The sequence below is a fragment of the Lissotriton helveticus genome, chromosome 2_1 (genome assembly GCF_964261635.1).
Source record: "Lissotriton helveticus chromosome 2_1, aLisHel1.1, whole genome shotgun sequence".
In the NCBI taxonomy this organism is placed as follows: domain Eukaryota; kingdom Metazoa; phylum Chordata; class Amphibia; order Caudata; family Salamandridae; genus Lissotriton; species Lissotriton helveticus.
In genome coordinates, this window is record NC_136059.1 from 847,624,979 (window position 1) to 847,644,173 (window position 19,195).

General features: G+C 48.2%; 1 protein-coding gene across 8 annotated transcripts in view; it reads left to right on the forward strand.

Annotated features, from left to right (window-relative positions):
• The window catches only part of CSNK1G3 (casein kinase 1 gamma 3), a 406,194-nt gene that overhangs the window by 173,773 nt on the left and 213,226 nt on the right, over positions 1-19,195 (forward strand). For all 8 annotated transcript variants that reach the window (XM_078675581.1, XM_078675582.1, XM_078675576.1 and 5 more), the window contains exon 7: positions 13,245-13,330. In XM_078675581.1, the coding sequence (XP_078531707.1) occupies positions 13,245-13,330 (86 nt within the window). The remainder of the gene's footprint in view (positions 1-13,244; positions 13,331-19,195) is intronic.

Sequence of the window (19,195 nt, forward strand, 5' to 3'; positions counted from 1 at the left end):
AGTAGCTGGCAGAGGAGACGGAGCCGCGTAAAGCTGCTCAAGCCGCACAAATGGCGCATTCTCTCTATCATGAATCCAGTTGTGCACGTGTGCGCCCTGTGCCACTCAGAAATAAAGCTCATAGTCTGAGCACTCAGTCCACCAAGATGGTAGGGTAGAGTCAAGACTCTCCACTGCACTCTCGCCTGCTTCCCCGCCCACGCCAGCTTTATCATCAAGGACTTAAGGCGAGTAAAGAAACATTTTGGTAATACCATGGGAATATTCAGGAACAGGTATAGGAGTCTAGGCAGGACTATCATTTTCATTATGGAGATCCTACCGACTAACGAGAGAGGGAGGCCGGTCCAGACACCCACATTGTCCTCCAGTCTCGCCATGGCAGTCCCGTAGTTCTCGCGCATGACCACCTCGGGGTCCGTGTGTAGTTGTATACCGAGATAGGGCACCGAATCAGTCGTCCACTTTAAGGGGTACTCAATTTCAAACTGCTCGGTAACCGCAGTCAGGGGGAAAGCTATAGATTTGTGCCAGTTAACAGTTAGCCCTGACAGAGCCCCAAACTGCACCACCTCACGCAGGAGAGGTGCTAGATTCTGCTCCGGCTCCCGAACATATAGTAAGGTGTCATCCGCATAGGTCGAGATGACCAACCGGTAACTCGGGAAGTTCAACCCACGGTGGCTGTGGTATTCCCGCATCGCACAAGCCAAGGGCACCTCGACAAGAGCATAGAGCGTGGGCGACATGGGGCAGCCCTGGCGCGTACCCCTTCTGATAGAGATCGGCTCCATCATGTGATTCTCTAGCCGAATACGTGCCGATGGTTCTGTGTACAAAACCGCCAGCATCTGCAGGAACCCCTGACCCAGGCCCAGTCTCGACAGCACAGCTCTCATGAAAGGCCACTCCACCGAGTCAAAGGCCTTTTCCATATCTCAAAATACTGCAATTGCCTTCCGGTCCTGGGCCGTGTGCTGGAAGGCGCCAAACACAGTTCTGAGGTTGTACGTAACATTCCGACCTTTCACAAAGCCGGCCTGCTCAGGCGCCACCAACTCCGGGGTAAGTAGCGCTAATCGCGTCGCAAGGACTGTTGCATACATTTTTGCGTCAACATTCAAGAGTGACAGTGGTCTATACGAACTGCACTCTTCTGGCGGTTTATCCGGTTTTGGAATGGCAGCGATCAACGCCTCTCTCATCGAGGCGGGCATCACTCCTGACTCTCTCATATCAGCATATAGGGCAGAAAGATGGGGAATCAGAACCTCCAGGAATGTCTTACAGAAACCCACCGTTAGCCCATCCGACCCCGGCGCACTAACTGCTTTCATCCCCCCCCAGGGCTTCACGGATCTCATCGTGATCTATAGGCATCATAAGAAATTCCCTATGCACATCAGATAGGAACGGGAGTTTGATGTGTTCCAGGTAATCCAGGATGTTCGCGTCGCCTCCCGACCCTCGGGTATCATAAAGTTCAGCGTAGTATTCCCTGAATCTGGACACAATCTCCTCCTCCGCCGTGAGCAGGGCCCCTTCTTTAGACCTTATGGCCGTGACCATTGCCTTCCGCCTCTGTTGCCGAACCAGGTTAGTCAGAACAGAACCAGGCCTATCCTGTTCACCACACACTCTGGCAGTCGCGTACTTCCTTAAATGTTTCATCTCGGCATCCGCCTCCGCATGAAACTCCGCTATCAGACCCCTGAGTTCCTTCCGAGTGTCGTCAGAGTCGCTGCCTAGCAGTCACCCATCACAGTCCGCCATCTGCTGCTCCAGGTGAACCAGGCGTTGCCGAATTGAGCTAAGCACCCCCAAATGTTTACTCATGGCCACCCCCTGATGTAAACCTTAAATGCCTCTCAAACCGTAGCGAAGCTATCTACAGACTCTACGTTTTTTTCAAAAAATGTCTCTATCGCTTCGTTGAGGTCCTCCCTGAACTGCAGGTCTTGGAGGGAATAGGGCGGGAACCTCCATGTAAATGGCAGTATGAATTTCTGCGGTGTGGTGAGCAACATCAGGACTGGGGAATGGTCGAAGAGAGTGGGAGGGAGCACCCAGCAGCTACGCACCTGTGGGAGAAGTCTCGCCGAGGTGAGCCAGTAGTCAATACAGGAATGTATGTTATGATAAGCAGAGTAGTGTGTAAACCCCCCTCTGCTTGGGTACAGAGTACGCCACACATCCGGGAGGTCGTCGCTGATCAGCAATCTGTCCAACACCCTGGCCGCTTTGGCTTGTCTCCTGTCTGGGCCACTCGATCTATCCAGCTCCGGGGATAGGGCCATATTAAAGTCCTCCCCCCCCCCCCCCATACCACATTCAGTCCCGAAAATTGTCGCGCCACCGCAGCTAGCTGTTGATAAAACTCAGGGCAGTCATAGTTCGGGCCATACACATTAACCACCAGCATTTCCATCCCTCTACCCACGAGTCGTGATATGACATAACGGCCCCCTGGGTCAGCATTTAGCATATGCAAGTTGTATTCCGATCTGGGGTTCTCCCAAGTCAGTACCCCCCATGCGTGTGTGGTGAAGCAAGCTGCATTACTCTGCCCCTTAAGGCCCCTGGCTAACAACCATGGACTGGCGCCGGATAAGTGTGTCTCCTGTAACAGCGCCAAATCAATGTGATGCCTCTGCAAGTAGTTCAAGACTTTGCGCAATTTCCTAAAATCGTTTAGTCCTCGGACATTCCATGTCATGGCTCTAAGTACATCCCCCCTAGTGTGTACATCCAAGTCATCAGTCACCATTCACATAAACCAATACAGCAACCATCGTGCATGTAGGAGAGTGGGGTCTGCAATCCTATGGTCACCCCAGATTTTTGCTTTTTGCTTCACTGGTTTACGACTTTCCCTGGCTGTGGGCCTGCTAATCAGAACCCACAGTCTAGCTGTTCTCTCTCTAAATTCACAACCATGTACTTTAGGTGCATTTACCAATTGGTACTGGGCCACCTTATCAGTCCCTGTACAGTATACCTTTGGTATCCAGGGCATAGGTGTACCCAGGGCCTACCAGGGGCTGAAGCATGTATTATGCCACCTCTGGCTGGCCATCTAAAACTGACACAACTGGCTGCACGACAGCTGGGGCAAGGTGGTGTAATCACCCTTTGCTATAGATATAGTATACCTATATCTAACCCTAAAATGGACACATATATTCCTACCAGTCACTCCTATGGCAGGCCTTATCAATCCTGAAGGCAGAGTGCTTGGAATTATGTGAGATGGTGCTCTGGCATGAGCTGAGCCCGTCTGCAGCTTGCGGAACCAAGTCCTAATAGCTGTTCCATGATAACGCTATACCATATACTCTTAAGTGCATTATCAACCTCGCGGTTAAATGCTAACTCTGGTATAACATTATCAAAACATGTCGAGTAAGGTGTCATACGAATTGGAATACTACCCCCTCGCCAATTCTGGCGACGGGGGTAGCATTCCACCCTTCTAGAGGGACACGACATGTATGTAACTGTGAACCCCGGTTAAAGTTAACTCGAGCCTCAGCATCACAAAATGGATGCTGCCACCACAGACAAAAGTCTGACCTCCTGCTGCTGGGAGTCCTTCCAGCGAGGGAGGCTTGGACAAAGGGTTTCCTGCCTTGGGAGGTGCTAGCACCACCCCAGACATGATTTTGTGTATTGGGTAGGACAGGCCTGAAAGGAATGAGACATGCCTGGGGCACACAAGGTGTCCTGTGCATACACCGGTTCAAACCAGTTGCTGGGGCATCCCTGCCCCAGCTCTGGCGGGAGACCGGACAAAGGATAGGGGGTGTAGCCACCCACCTTCCTGGTCCCACCCACAGGAGGGACCTAGTCAGTAGTGCAGCCCCCTTTAGGAGAATAAAGGTAGGAGCTGGTCCCATTCCAAATTAGATTATCCTGAACACTTCTACAAGAAGAAACTCTGGACTTCGACGAACTGCTCCACAGAAGACTGAAGAATCTCCCTTGTGGACAAGGAGTGTCCACCCTGCAACTGCAGGCACCATCAAGCGTCCAGCGGCTTCCCTTTGTCGTCTTCCCTCGAGGATCCAGACTTCAGAGCCCGACGAGACCCGGATTCCCAGACTTCTCCGACCTCAACTCACATCTGCAGCAAAGCTGAGACCCGTGGGTGCGACGAGACACGTGGGACTGGCCATCTTGAAAGAACCTGCACTTCGCGTCCAGCATGACTCCCGAGGTAAACTCGACCAAGTGCTTTGGGGATTGAGAAGCCCCAGCTCCGAGCAGCCCCTGCACCGAAGATCAGCCCTCCAGCTTCCACGAGATCTGCGTGGGGCCCTTCTGCTTGTTTGCTGCTCGACGCGTTGTCTGGTCACTTGCCGGCTGGCTAGTGGCCTCCTAGACGATGAACCTTTGAATCTTCACTGCTGGTCTAGTTGCTCCAGACTGGCCCTCCTAGTCCGCACCAGACGTCTTTTCCACTCACCGCGTGGGTTGCCTTTGCCAAGGCCTGTTGACTCCAATTCCGGATCCGACACCGCCGACAGCGAGAGCCTGCGTGGGACAGCTCGTGCCTCCATCCTGGTCGCCGAAGACAGCTCCTGGTCCACGTGGCTGCAGAGTCAAGCGTCCACTCTTCACCTGATCGCGACGACAGCACCTGGTTCCTTCCTGGTTCCACACCGGTCACTGGCTAGTGACTTTGAAAACTGTCCCCTCTGCTTTCAGGTCCACTTCTTCACCGATCCACCCTTGGATCGCACCGGACATCTTCCTCCTGGTCACCTGCAGCATCTTTTCTTCCAGGCTCCATAGACTTCAACGCGAGAACCCGACACACTTTGACACCTATGCACCCGCAGCCCGTGGGTGAGGTAACGAGAGCATTTCGGTGCTCAAGGGTAGTTTAACTGTCCTAGTGTCCAGTTCCACAGTCGTTTTATCCCTAACTAGTCAGGATTGTCCGTACTCACCTTTAACTTGAACTGTACTGTCCATAGATGTTGTTACGCATCTCGCGTGTGAGTTCACACTCTGCACACGCGTCCCGTGGGCCTCCTATTACTTACCTAAGGTGAAGATAGCGTAGTCCTAGCGAACCTCCAGCCTCTGGACAGCTCCATTCCTTTTATCGACTTTCACATTCCACTTACTTAGTATATGGTTTGTCGTGCCCCTAGGGCACCATTGTAATTTTGTGCAACTTGTCGTATTTTTCGCAAGAGATTGTCATGTGCTTAGCCCTCTGACCTCATAAAGAGTTCAGAGGTGTTGTTATTAATAAATAGACTTTTTATTTTCATAACAACCTGTGGTGTCCTTTCATCTGATATTCAAGGGGTTATATTGTGGTAAAACAGCTGGCTTCACATGCCAAAAGAGTTTAGCCTAAGACTGCTTTGTCCATGCTACCATTAGGATAGCTGGTCTATAAGGTTAACTTACAACCAATCACCATAAGGGTTGTTTGGACTGATACAAGGTGATCACTAGAACTAGAGAGCATCATATATCAGGCCAACTTCTCACAGTGCACTCCAGTGTTCTCGGCAGTACAGGGTAGCATCCAACAGCAGTAGTCTGGCATCAAACAATATAAACCATACACCCTCCCCCCCCCCGACCCAACACCCAACCAACACCCAACCCCACCCACAGCAGACCACCCCCAACTAGGTCGCAAAGTTTCCAAATCCCAAGCCTACCCACCCTCCCATCCCAACAAACACCCCCCCCTCTCAGTGTCGCCACATGCGGGAGGAGGTTGCTCTACGCCAAAGAACATGGTAAGAAACAAAAGAGGGAAACGTAGAGACCAGTCCAGTGCCTGCTGCTCGTCTCGTCTCCCATAGCCGGCAGCTAGATCTTATCCCCACAGCGGCAAGGTTCCGCATGTCAGTCACGCAATGCAACAAATGTTCTAAGCCCCTCACTCCCGTAGGACCCAGAGCCCAGGAAAGAAAGAAAAGATCAACCTGTACATTTAGCCCCTCAGTCCTGGTCGTCCATACCGCCACCAGAGGCACCCTCCTGCATTTCGTCGACTAGATCGTTCCGCAGCTCTCTCGCCCAGTCTTTCATAGCTTTCTGTAGCGCTCTCGGGTCACCACTTGCATCTTTCCCTTTTAGACTGCTCAATCCTAGTGCCAGGGCACCTTTCAAGATATCAGTGCACTTTAGAAATATCCTTCAGTCAAGCAATTAACTTTCAAGTAAACTTCATCATCCTCAAATATATTAGGGTGCTCATGCCAGCTAACAAAGCAGGGATAGATTATTCAATACATTTGATGCCTTCATTGTGTGGTTTGTGTATTTCTTTCCTTGAATGACATCCAATGGCTGTGTGAAAACTGTATATTTAATCTAAAGAAGCCTTGCCATTGCTAATGCACTGGCTGATGCATTTACACACTAACAAAAAAACAATCTGAAGAATTTAATGTTAGCGATTACTCTATAATTTTGGTGAGGATTAAACATCACAAATATCAATATGTTCTGACGTGGTATGTTTTCAAAAGAAACACCAGCCTCATCATAAATGTCCCGAAGGCAAGAACAACAAAACTACTTTATCAATCTTTCTCTTTTGCTTCCACAGCCTGAATTAGCCTCTCCTGAACATCCTTATTTTGTCTCCAAACTCTTCTTATTCTGAAAGCTATTTTAGGGCCACTTGAGATCATACCTGTTGTGCCATTTACTGTATAACAGTGTATGATCTTCTGCCTGACTAAGACAACCTTAATCGGGTTGTCTCAAGTACTTGCTGTTGAGTTATCAGCTTCTGGTAGGTCGCTCCCCACCTCTTCCCCCGCCAAAGCTCCGCCTGCACCCCCGCTGTTGCTGCTGCCGCTGGAGTAGTCGGGTCCCTCCACCACCCGCAGGCTCCACCTGCGCCTCATCCCTGGTGGCCAGTGATGGCCTTAGGTACGTTCTCGCTGCCGCCTGTTGTCTTGCCCTTTTCTGTCTGTGCCCCCTGCCCCCCGCTCGCCGCTTTGCTCTGTGCCCCTTTTATTCTGTACCCCTCGCCGTCCTCCTTACCCTTGCGCTGATTCTGTGCCCCTGTGAACTTTGTGCCTGTATCTGTTCTGTGCTTTGTGCCCCTTTATATTCTGCACCCCTCGCCGTCCTTCACGCTGACTTTTGTGCCTCTGTGACCCGAATTGTACACATTCTCTTCTGTGCCCCGGTCCCCGGTCTCCGATCCCCCGTCCCCACCACTGCCTCCCCTGCGGCCCGCCCCCTCCGCGCCCATTCGTAAACCCGTCCCTCGCCTTCCAGCTGCTCCTCCCTCCCCACCTTCCTATATATGGCGGCCTCTGCGCGGCCGCGCCGAAGGCGTGCGTATGGCAAGCCCGTCTGCGCCTGTCTATGCCTGGACTGCGCCTAACGCCAGAACCCCTGGCCCCCGCAGCAGTCACGATGTCCGCCTCTGCTACGACGCCAACACCCTCACCGCTCTCAACCCAGGAAGGACCTACACCTGCTGCAAGGCCGCCCCAAGGCGCACCCACGGCCCCTTCACCTGCCGGAACTGCAGCTTCTCCTGCCACTAAAGCGCCAAGAAAACCCACCACAACAGAAGTCAACCAGCTTAGATGCATCCTGATCAACACCCGCTCCGCACACAAACACTCTGTCGAACTCTGGGACCTACTCGACACCACATCACCGGACGTCGCCTTCCTGACCGAGACCTGGATGAACGAAGCCTCCTCTCCTGACATCGCCATAGCCATCCCAGATGGGTACAAGATCACCCGCAGAGACCGCACCAACAAGGCCGGAGGAGGAATCGCCATTGTCCACAAAAACACTATCAAGATCTCAACAATCACCAACGACACCCTCAGCACCGCCGAACACCTGCACTTCCAGATCCACACGAACCCAAAGACCACCTTAAGAGGCACCCTCGTCTACAGACCTCCAGGACCCCGGCCTCAATTCTGTGACTCCATCGCTGACCTCATCAGCACAGATGCACTAAATTCCACCGACTACCTGAGACCTGAGACCGAGACCTGAACTTTCACCTGGAGAACAACGACAACAACTCCTCCACCCTGATAGACAATCTCGCCAACTTCGGACTGAAACAGCTCATCACGACGCCGACCCACAACGCCAGCCACACGCTAGATATCATCTTCTCCTCAAGACCCCACGTCACCTTTAGCCATGCCTCCGAAACCACCTAGACAGACCACCACTGCATCCACTTCTCCTTCTGAAAACCACCCACACACCACCGCACCCTACAGACCCCCAGCCGCCGCTGGGGCAAAATCACTGAAGAACAACTACAGGCAAACCTCGCACTCAATCCCCCGATGACCCCAACCAACCCGGATGAAGGAGCATTCGCCCTCGAACGCTGGATGAAAGACTGCGCCAACACAGTCGCCCCACTGAAAAACCCCACCAACACAGACACCAGCAGAAGAGTCGGCTGGTTCACCCCGGAACTCCTCAACTCCAAACACACCTGCCGAAAACTGGAAAACATATGGCACAATGAAGACGCCAGACAGCCGCACTGCCCATAAAAACGCCATCCGCAACCACCACCACCACCTCATCAGGACCGCCAAAAGAACCTCCATCACGGACCGGCTTGACAACAACGCACACAACAGCAAGGACCTCTTCACCATAGTGAAGGAACTCTCCACCCCAAGCTCCAACGCCAACAACATCCCACCATCGCAATCCCTGTGCGACTCCCTCGCCACCTTCTTTCACCGGAAAATCACCGACATCCACGACCGCTTCAGACCCCGGACGACCCCTACTGACCACACCGCACCGAACCCACCACACCCCACCGCCCATGACACCCTGACAACCTGGGCCAACGTGAGCATTGAGGACACAATCAAGACCATGGGAACAGTCCACTCGGGATGCCCATCGGACCCTCTCCCGCACCACATCTTCAACAAAGCCAGCACGTCCATCGCTCCCCACCTGCACAAAATCATCAACCTCTCCTTCGAGACCACCACCTTCCCTGAGATCTGGAAGCACGCAGAGATCAACGCCCTACTGAAGAAACCCAAGGCGGACCCGAGCGACCTCAAGAACTTCCAGCCCATCTCCTTGCTTCCATTCCCGGCTAAGGTCAACCAGAAGATAGTAAACACCCAGCTCACCCAGCACCTCGAAGACAACAACATCCTAGGCCCGTCCCAATCAGGATTCCGCAGCAACCACAGCACCGAGACCGCCCTATTCGCCGCCACAGACGACATCAGGATCCTACTAGACAATGGCGAGACAGCGGCCCTCATCCTCCTGGACCTCTCCGCCGCCTTCGACACCGTCTGCCACCACACACTACGCACACGTCTCCACGACGCAGGGATCCGTAACAAGGCCCTGGACTGGACCACCTCCTTCCTCTCCAGCAGAACGCAGAGAGTCCCGCTTCCCCCCGTTCCGATCCGAGGCCTCCGAGGTCATCTGTGGCGTCCCTCATGGATCCTCCCTCAGCCCGACGCTGTTCAACGTCTACATGGCGCCACTAGCACGCATCGCCCGACAGCACGATCTCAACATAATCTCCTACGCTGACGACACTCAGCTGATCCTCTCCCGCACAAAGGACCCCCTCACCGCCAAACCCAACCTCCACCAGAGAATGAAGGCCGTCGCCGACTGGATGGAGGACAGACGCCTCAAACTGAACACAGACAAGACAGAAATCCTCATCCTCGGATCCAACCCCTCCGCATGGGACGACTTCTGGTGGCCCACGTCACTGGGGTCTCCCCCCCTCCCCCCGCCCCCACCGACCACGCACGCAACCTGGGAATCATCCTCGACTCAAAACTCTCCATGACCAAACAAGTCAACGCTGTCTCCTCCACCTGTTTCAACACCCTCCGCATGCTCCGTAAAATCTACAGATGGGTTCCGACCAACACAAGGAAAACAGTCACCCAGGCCCTAGTGAGCAGCAGACTCGACTACGGAAATGCCTTCAACGCCGGAGCCCTGTCCAAGCTCATCAGCAGACTACAGAGAATCCAGAATGCCTCCGCACGCCTGATCCTTGACGTCCCGCGCCGCGACCACATCAGCCCCCACCTGAGCAACCTGCACTGGCTCCCCGTCGACAAAAGAAGCTCCTTCAAGCTCCTGATCCACGCACACAAAGCACTCCACAAAACTGGCCTAGCCTATCTCAAAAGTTAACTCTCCTTCTACGTTCCCATCAGGAATCTCCGCTCCGCTGACCATGCCCTGGCCGTGGTCCCACACATCCGGAGAACCACTTCCGGAGGCAGGTCCTTCTCCCATTGCGCTGTGCCAAGACCTGGAACATCCTCACCCTCGACCTGCGATAAACCGAAGACCTGCAGACCTTCAGGAGACAACTCAAGACCTGGCTCTTCGACTAGTAACAGCACCCCCCCCCGCAACACTCCATTCCCCCCCCCCACCCCGCCCCCCCAGGTCCTTGAAACCCTACCGGATATGTAGTGCGCTTTTCAAATTATGTGATTGATTGATTGATAGTCTGACCGAATTTCACTGGCAACAGGAAAACTAATGTTTTTAGTTTGAGTTTTCTCTCAGCCTTGTAAATTTGTTATTGCTAGGGCAAAAAAACTATTTTGCTTGGACATTTTGTGTTCCAAAGTGGACTACTGTGTTTGTCCAGTATGTTTAATAATTGCGGCTGAGATTAAGTAGTACTTTTGTTTGGACCCTTATATTCCACTGTGGTTTAATAATCAGCAGTCATGATTCTGCGGTTCTCATTATATTATTGTACTGCTTTTTGTTCTGAGTGTGTGACCATCCAGTTGATGTCTGCATTTGCTGCTTCTCTCATGAGTGTCCCAATCACTTCTCCAGTCTTCACCTTATGGAGCTGTGGCTTTTGTATTTTTTTCTTTGAATAGCATCAGATTGCCTGTATGAAATCTGTATATTTCATCTAAAGATATCTTGAGAATGCCTCTGCAATGGCTTTTGTGTATTGCATGTACACCCTGACATTGATAGACAAAGCTATGACATTCACAGTTATTTGGCAGTCCTATTGTGAATATGTTACTACCTATTCTACCACTTATTTACCCACCCTTACTTTCTCTTTTTTATTTACTACTGTTACACCATGATCTTATGAATAATATAGAATATGTGACACCATCACCATATTATACTCATCACTTAGACTTTTTTTGTAACCATTTTATTTAGTTTTGAATACAGACAATAATGGAAGATAGTTGTAACCAGGACAAATACAACAAAATAAATATTACACAATGAATTGGGAGAACAAAGGTCTATCCATTGAGGGAGGAGAACAAAGAAAAGGGGAGGGAAGTCAGGAAATATTGGTGTAGAAGGGGCAATAGTTACTTGGCCATTGATTCATTGCCTTCAGATAAGCCCTGTTTCAATGTAGTATTCCACTCCTCACCAAGTAAGGGACGCTTCAAGCCATTCACCAATCTGGCCTCTCATGTACATCCTAAAAGGGTTCTGTGTTTTGTTTTTTCAAAACAGACCATCTTGTCTATTGTAATTTCAGTCTGTTTTTCCATTGCATAGATGTGCCAGACTTTAGTCCTCCATATACCAAATGGTGACGGGATGGTTTGATTCCAACATTTAGCTCAAGTTAGCCTGCATGCCAACAAGGAGTGTTTGATCAGTTTGCCAATATAAACATACAATGGGTATTTTCTGTTCTCTTCCGGGAAGCCTAACAGTAGCACGGCATGGTCTAGTGGCAGATGTACACCTGAGATATCCATTGATGAGGAGCCCCACTGATGTCCAAAAAGGCTGTATCGGGTACAGGACACTCAGAGGTGGACCACAGTGCCCCTCATCAAGAAGTCTCTCCAACACACATTCGAACACTGAACATGGCCCTAAGTCTATCTGTTGTCAGGTACCACAGGCCAGGACCGTGCATGCATTCATTGTTTTGAGAATATCCAGATTTTGGCCCCTCTCAAACAAATGTCACTGTTTTTGGGGGTAACCGTCTGCTGTAAAGCTATTGTATTGGGCAACTGGCGCCTTAGTGCATGCACCCATGGATGCTGAGGGGAGCTGCTCTTCATCGTGGCAGGTGGGAGGGGAAAGGCAAGACTCCTGGAACTCCCATGTTGTCTTCTTTCTCGTGTAGGATCTGCATATTTTACCTCCCAGCCCCTCAGTTGAGACACCTGGGCGCTTGCCGTAGATCCTTCACATTTTCAATTCCTCTCCCCCCAAGAAGCCATCAGCCCTCGCCTCTAAGGGATCCAAGCAAAGCAAATCTGCTGCCTCAGCTCTACCTTACTGTGCGTTCGGGTCTGGTGTAACCGCTCCAGGCACCACATCCATTACAGTCGTCAACAGAGGGTCTTCTTGTTAGGGCCAAACAGCCTAGCTAGTGTTAGGGTATCATGCAGCCCTAGAAGGGATATGATGTAGGCCACGCCAAAGCTCAGCACAGGTGGCGACAGCCACCATCTTGAATTTGCGCCACACTGACAAGCGCCAGCTGCTGAAACCACTTGCCTCCACATCTCTCCATGGCATCTCGAAGGTGGGGGTGTTGTCGCCCTTGCTCAGGTTGTTCCATTCGATATCTGGGGATCCCAAGAGTCCCCGCCGAGCAGCCTTCAGTGGAGCTCAGCAAGGTCACATCTTGCTGAACCCTCGCCCCAGCCATAATCCCTTTAAACCAACCCCCCCCAGCCCCCATACCTACGAGACATTTTAAAGTATAGGCAAAGTGGGAACAGCCCAGGGCGCCTGTGATTACGATAAAGTGAACTTTCCCTCTGTCTTCTGTTAATTTCGCTATTACAGACTTTAATATAGAATTCTATATGGTTATATTGTTTGGCATTATGGAACTCGAATTAGCAGAAAATGTGTAGTAAAACTAAATGTTGTTTCTAACAGGGGCCTCTAAAAATACTTCTTGCATTGGGCCTCCAACCTATTAGGATGATACTGTTGTCACCAGGCACTAATTCACAAATCTGATAAATGATTCCTATGGAAATCAGTATGTGTGACATACCTTGTAATAATGGCCCGTCTACTGAATTTTCCATAGTTTTCTTAAATTGGTGTTCCAGTTTTAAAAGAAATCTATTTTTGTTTGGGGGGGGTGGCGACGCGGGGGTTTTCGAAATTGCTTTGTTCCTTTTAAAACTCAGTTTTTTAAATGATATTCAAACTGAAATGCTCAGATTTAAAATAAAAAAAACTATAAATGTTTTGCATTTCAGAACAAAGTAGACGAGATGATTTAGAAGCTTTGGGTCATATGTTTATGTATTTTCTACGAGGGAGCCTACCCTGGCAAGGTTTAAAGGTAGAGTATTTTTCATTAATTTCTTTGGCAAAGTTTGCTTTACTGGCAAAATGTGTACCGCATTGTGGCGGAAAAGTAAAGTAACTCAAAGGATTATCATATACTAAAGTGTACAGTCTAATTTCAAGCGGATTATTTTCCTTTTAAACCCTTTGTATTTTTTTACTTTATTTAATACTATATTATTTATTATGTTATATATTTCATACCTTGTATCATTTAATACTGTGTAAAATATATGCATATTCATTTGGGGCAGCCGAAGGCCCCCGATTGATACATGTTCCTTTTGGTATCCCATGGCCTCAAGGATAGGTTTCTCAAACATGCCACATCACATTTGTACAATTCCTTATCTTTTCTAGGATCTGATATTTCTCAATGACAGTTGATGTAAATCATCATTTACACTGGTCATTGATAGGGCAAATTCAACTATGTTCTGGAAAAGGTCCAGGTGTTGTTACAGCCCTCTTTATTTACCAGATTAATACAGCAAATCTGCACTTTTAGGTGCTTATTTTGAGTTATTTTATTACAGGGTGCAGTAAATCTGCACCTAGTAATGCAATGATTGCCTTTTACATCCAGGCCTATTTCTCTGTTCCGCTTTACCGGATTCGGAACCTGCATGCTGTTTTTACCAATCCCAGAATTACTAGGTGCTGTATAATCGAATGGAAGTGTACCACACAAAGTATTGTGAGCCTGTAAAATATTATTAGTCCCAGGATATTCAGAAATCTTAACGAGACTAATGCAGGAAGTTGTGTCAGGAGATCGCTGATTGGTCCTTTGAAGGCTTTGCAGCCATCTCCTGCCTCATAGTGGATAAACAACTGGCAGCTATTTTCTCTTGGCTTTCCAATTATCTTTTTGAAACCACCGCCACCCCTCTACCAGGAGATAGTATGGACCCAAATTTTTGTTGAGTCTCATCACCATGGCTTCAGAAAGATTAAGTGAGCACAACATTTCAGAGAGGGAACCTCTGGTTGTGGCTGAGGAGGTTGTACAGTAGGACCCATGCTCATGTTGAAAACAGCACCAGAATTGAAGCCCTGACTGTGGAATAATGCAAAGTTAATGGGGTCTCAACCAAGCCAAGGTCGGTGAATGGATGTAAGAAACTGGTTAATGAATGACTTCTAAAGAAGAGGAGGAGAAAGACGGTAGAACGACAGTAGTGTTTTTGGGTCCCGACTATGGAGTCACTCCTCTTCTTTTGAGGGTTGTGTAGGAGCATAGAAAGTGGGCAAGGCGATGGATTAGCCCACAGGGAAGGGTGTTACCACTTTCTGCAGGAAAGAGGCCCAAGTGTGAAGCACCAATTTGTCTGGCATAACAGACCTGAATGGAGGCTTGGATGATCATGCCTGCACCCCACTCACCCTCAGGGCAGATGGTATTGCCTCTAAAAAAGCCTTTCTTGATGGTGAGCAGCCGGAGGGGACAATTATGAAGAGGTTCGAAAGGAGCTCACATTAAGAAAGCGAGAACCAAATTAAGGTCCCACTGAGAAGTAATGGAAGAAGAGGGGGAAACATATTTACAAGACCTTAAAGAAACATATTTACAATAGGGGACTTAAACAAAGAGGGTTGGTCCGGCAGCTGCAAAAAGGTAGACAGAACAGAAAGGTAACCCTTTTGAGTGCCCAGAGCAGAGCCCTGCTGGACTAGGGTTAGAATAAAAAGGACATCAGAAAGAGGGTTATAGACTTTACAATACAATATATTGTGAATGTGTTCCACCAGCAGGCGAATACTGTCCTGGTGGAGGGGCACCTGGCTGTCAGAATAACATTGCAGACTTTAGGAGGAAGGTCGAAAGCTGTCAACTGTTGCTACTCAATCTCCGTGCAAGAAGGTGTAGAGTAGACCAGTGCGGGTGGAGGACTCTGCCCTGCTGCGACAGAAGATGCTACCAAAGGGGCAGCCTGCTCGGAGGACTGATGCTCATGCTGAGAACTCTGTGCAGAAGTGGTATGGGCAGAAAGGCATACAAGAGGCCTGAGCTCCATTAGAGATGAAAAGAGTCTTCGAGCGAGAGCCACCTTGGAAACTCCAGCTCACAAAACTACTGATATTGCGTGTTCCTGGCGAACAGATCTAACCAAGGCGTTCCCCACTGCTGAAAGAGACTTAGCGCTACCTCCAGATGGATACAGCATTTGTGATCCGCTAGGCATCGATGGCTGAGCTTGTTTACTCTAGCGTTCAGAGAACCTGCCATGTGTTAAAGCACCAAGGATATGCCTTGCTGTTTGTCATTTCCAAAGACGCTGAGCCTCTTGGCAATGGTAGAAAGGGTAGAAAGGCTTTCAATGCCAGTTGGATCGCTTGGAGCTCCAACATGTATATGTGGGGTCCGGAATCTGTTGGAGTCCAAAGTCCTCTGATCTCCACCTCTTCCAGATGGCCGCTCATCCCACGAGTAATGCATCCGTCACTACTGTGAGATCTGGTTGGGTATGTAAGAGGGTTTTTTCTCTGACCCAATCATGGTTCGTTAACCACCACTGCAGGTCTTTTGCTGTCCCCTCTGAGAGTGGGACCATGTCAGAGTGATTCCCCTGGTGCTGTGCCCACTACAACTTCAGGTTCCACTGCAGAGCCCGCATATGCCATCTGGAATGTTTCCCAAGTATGATGCATGAGGCCCAGCAGCTTCAGAGTCATTCTCACCGAAAACCAGGATAGAGGCTAAAACATCGTTATAGCCTGAATATCCTGGATTTACCGCTCAGGAGGATAAACCCGAAACTGCATTGTGTCCCGAACAGCTCAAATGATAGGGAGCATCTGAGAGAAAGTCAGGTTTGGCTTCGGCACATTGATAGTGAAACCCAGCGAATGCCGAATGTTTGCCATAGTCTGGAGGTGGGCAAGGAGGATGGAAACTGTTAGTCAACTGTTAAGTATATTTTCTAATATGAAATATATATATATATATATATTTTTATTTTTATTTTGAGGTACTTAGTTATTATGTAGTCTGATGTTTAAACATGTAAACGTATACACACACGTTTATAAAAAGTCCATAAAGACCAAACGTAATTGTAAATGACTTCATCTCTGATGGCAGAAGAATTTGGGTCTATACATTCGCAATATCATCTTCCACTTGAGCCATCGTCTGGATGGTTTGTGGCGTCTGACATGGCCACATTTCAGTGTATTGCAACACTAAGCAGGATATGATTCTTTTTCATTTTCTCTAGTTAAATTCTAATGTCCCACCTATGGTGTATACATTAGAAAATAAGGTTATACATTGGATAAGGTGCAAACGTGGGTGTCTCTCAGTAATCCGCTCTAATATAGTGCTGAAAGTGTATTGAGCAAAGGAGAACCTCTAGACACCACATTTCTTGTCCTCAAAACACAGAACTTAATTGATGACCTGATTGCACTGGATTTAAGAGTTTCCCTTAATTCAAGTTCATTGGTAAGATTTAAGTTAAATAGATTGACTATTGCAGAAAGAAAAAGACAACTAACGCCTGCAGATTTTGAAAAACCATACAAATCAATTCACACTGAAAGTAACCTGGAGACAGTCGATTGAATAGAGGTACAGGAAATTACATACACAATGCGGTAGGCTCCCATACATTTAGACACAGCCGATGCGAAATGAAGAACGGAATTCATTAGAAAGTTATAATCCAAAGTCTCAAGAAGTATCTGAGTTAAGGCTTGATGCTACAGAATTGGGTCCTGCTCAAGTTAGTATACTATGCAGTGTTGAGGAGCCCCAGTGAGCTATGATTCATCTAATATCTTGGAATATAGCAGGGCTGAAACAAAAATTAATAGATCCTGGTTGGCTAGAGTATATGAACCAATATGACCTTGCCTACTACAAGAAACTTGGGCTTTGGAGCCGCCGCACAAGTTGAGCTATAGGACATTTAGTGCTAATGCAGTCCCCACAACTAGAGGCAGGCCATCAGGAGACCTAGTCATACAGGCAAACATTTCCCTAAAGATAGAAATCAACCACTTGGATTTACCATCTCCTGACATTATGGGGATAAAAATAATAACACAAAATAAAGCAGAAATTTATCTATTTAATGTTTACATGTTTACAACAGACTGAGAGTACCTAATGTAGAAAATCCAGAGATAGGGTTTTTGGATTACTTCCGGAGTTCCATCGATCCTAATATATCAGTAATTATAGGTAAAGACTTCAATCATAAATTTAAGCCAGTAGTGAGGTTGGAGACCATTCTAGAGGAAAAAAATACGGCAAGAGTAATTCCACCCTTAGAGGCTGGTACTCTAGTCCCCTGTACAACTGTAGTTATCCAATTTATTTATTTCGTCTCTGGACAAGGACTTAAGGCCTGTAATGGTAGACTGTCGTCGGACAGCCAGAGTGCATATACCTTCAAGAGAGGCACTGCCAAGTGTAAAATCGATAATATATTGGCTAGTATTAATATATGGAGAAATCTAATAGACCTAAAAGTTGAGCGAAGAGAAGATAGTGATCATTAGCCACTATGCATAGAAGGAACCCTTCTCGAAACTTGGGAACTGGGGATCACCTCCAATACCAGGAATTTACCACAACCGTTGGTCAGCAACAATCATAGAACACTAAAATGGCCATCTATAGTAGGCAATCCTGAAATCATGGCAAACATCTATAACACTTTTTCAGATTCTCTATCGCCTTATATAAACACTGCTCCATCCAAAATCCCAAGTATGCAGATTCACTGTACCATGGCAGAGAAACTGAAAATGCTCGAGTAAAACTTCACTGGAGCAAGAGCCATCAAACTCTACTAAAACTCTCAATGCACACAAATAGGTAGTGAGGTATACTCAGCGCACAGTCCTAGCAGCAATTATTTTAGAATGAATTATATCTGGTTGCATCAAAAGGGAACCAATGACAACGATCACCCAACATTGTCATGATAACAATAACCAGCAGCAATTGTTATTATAAAATAAACAGAAATAGGAACCCTGAGCTGAATAGAGTATTAATAATATCAATTTTCCATATGCAGACGTTGTAATCATCAGTCTTTTTTCTTTATTTTCATTTCAAAGTTGTTCTTGAAGACTTGTTGATACACATGAAAATAAAGAAAAAAGACTGATGATTACAACGTCTGCATATGGAAAATTGATATTATTAATACTCTATTCAGCTCAGGGTTCCTATTTTTGTTTCTACTAAAATTCTCCACCACTGTCCTTGGTGTACTAAGTATTGTTGGAAAACAAAGCACCAATTGTTGGGGCTATAAGATCCAACAGTATAACGAAAATATGAGATAGTAGGATACGGACGAAAAATTAATAGTACAATAAAGCAAGGATTGGGATGAAACAAATACAGGAATTTAGGTAAGACCGTCATTTTTATTACGTTGATTCGCCCCAGCCAAGAAATGTAAAGAGGCGACCACCGTTTAAAATCTTCCTGGAGTTGAGACATTAAGGGTGGAAAGTTCAGCTTGTAGAGGGCGCTCAATTTAGCCGTGATGCATACTCCCAGGTAAAGCAGAGTGTGCTTAGTCCATTGGAAAGGTGTCAAAGGTTTCAAACGAGACACCTCAGCAGAGGAGAGGGTAAGATTAAGTATGAGTGATTTTGTGTAATTTATCTTGAAGCCAGCAATTTGCTCAAAGCTTCGTAGCTCCCTTTGTACCACTGGGAACGAACGGGCCGGATCCTCAAGCGTGAGGAGAATGTCATCGGCGAACAATGAAGCCTTATGCACATCTCTGCCAAAAGGGATGCCCCGGATCTCCTCGTTGATGCGAAACCGAAACGCCAGAGGTTCGATACTCAGGGCAAACAAGAGAGGTGAGAGGGGGCACCCCTGACG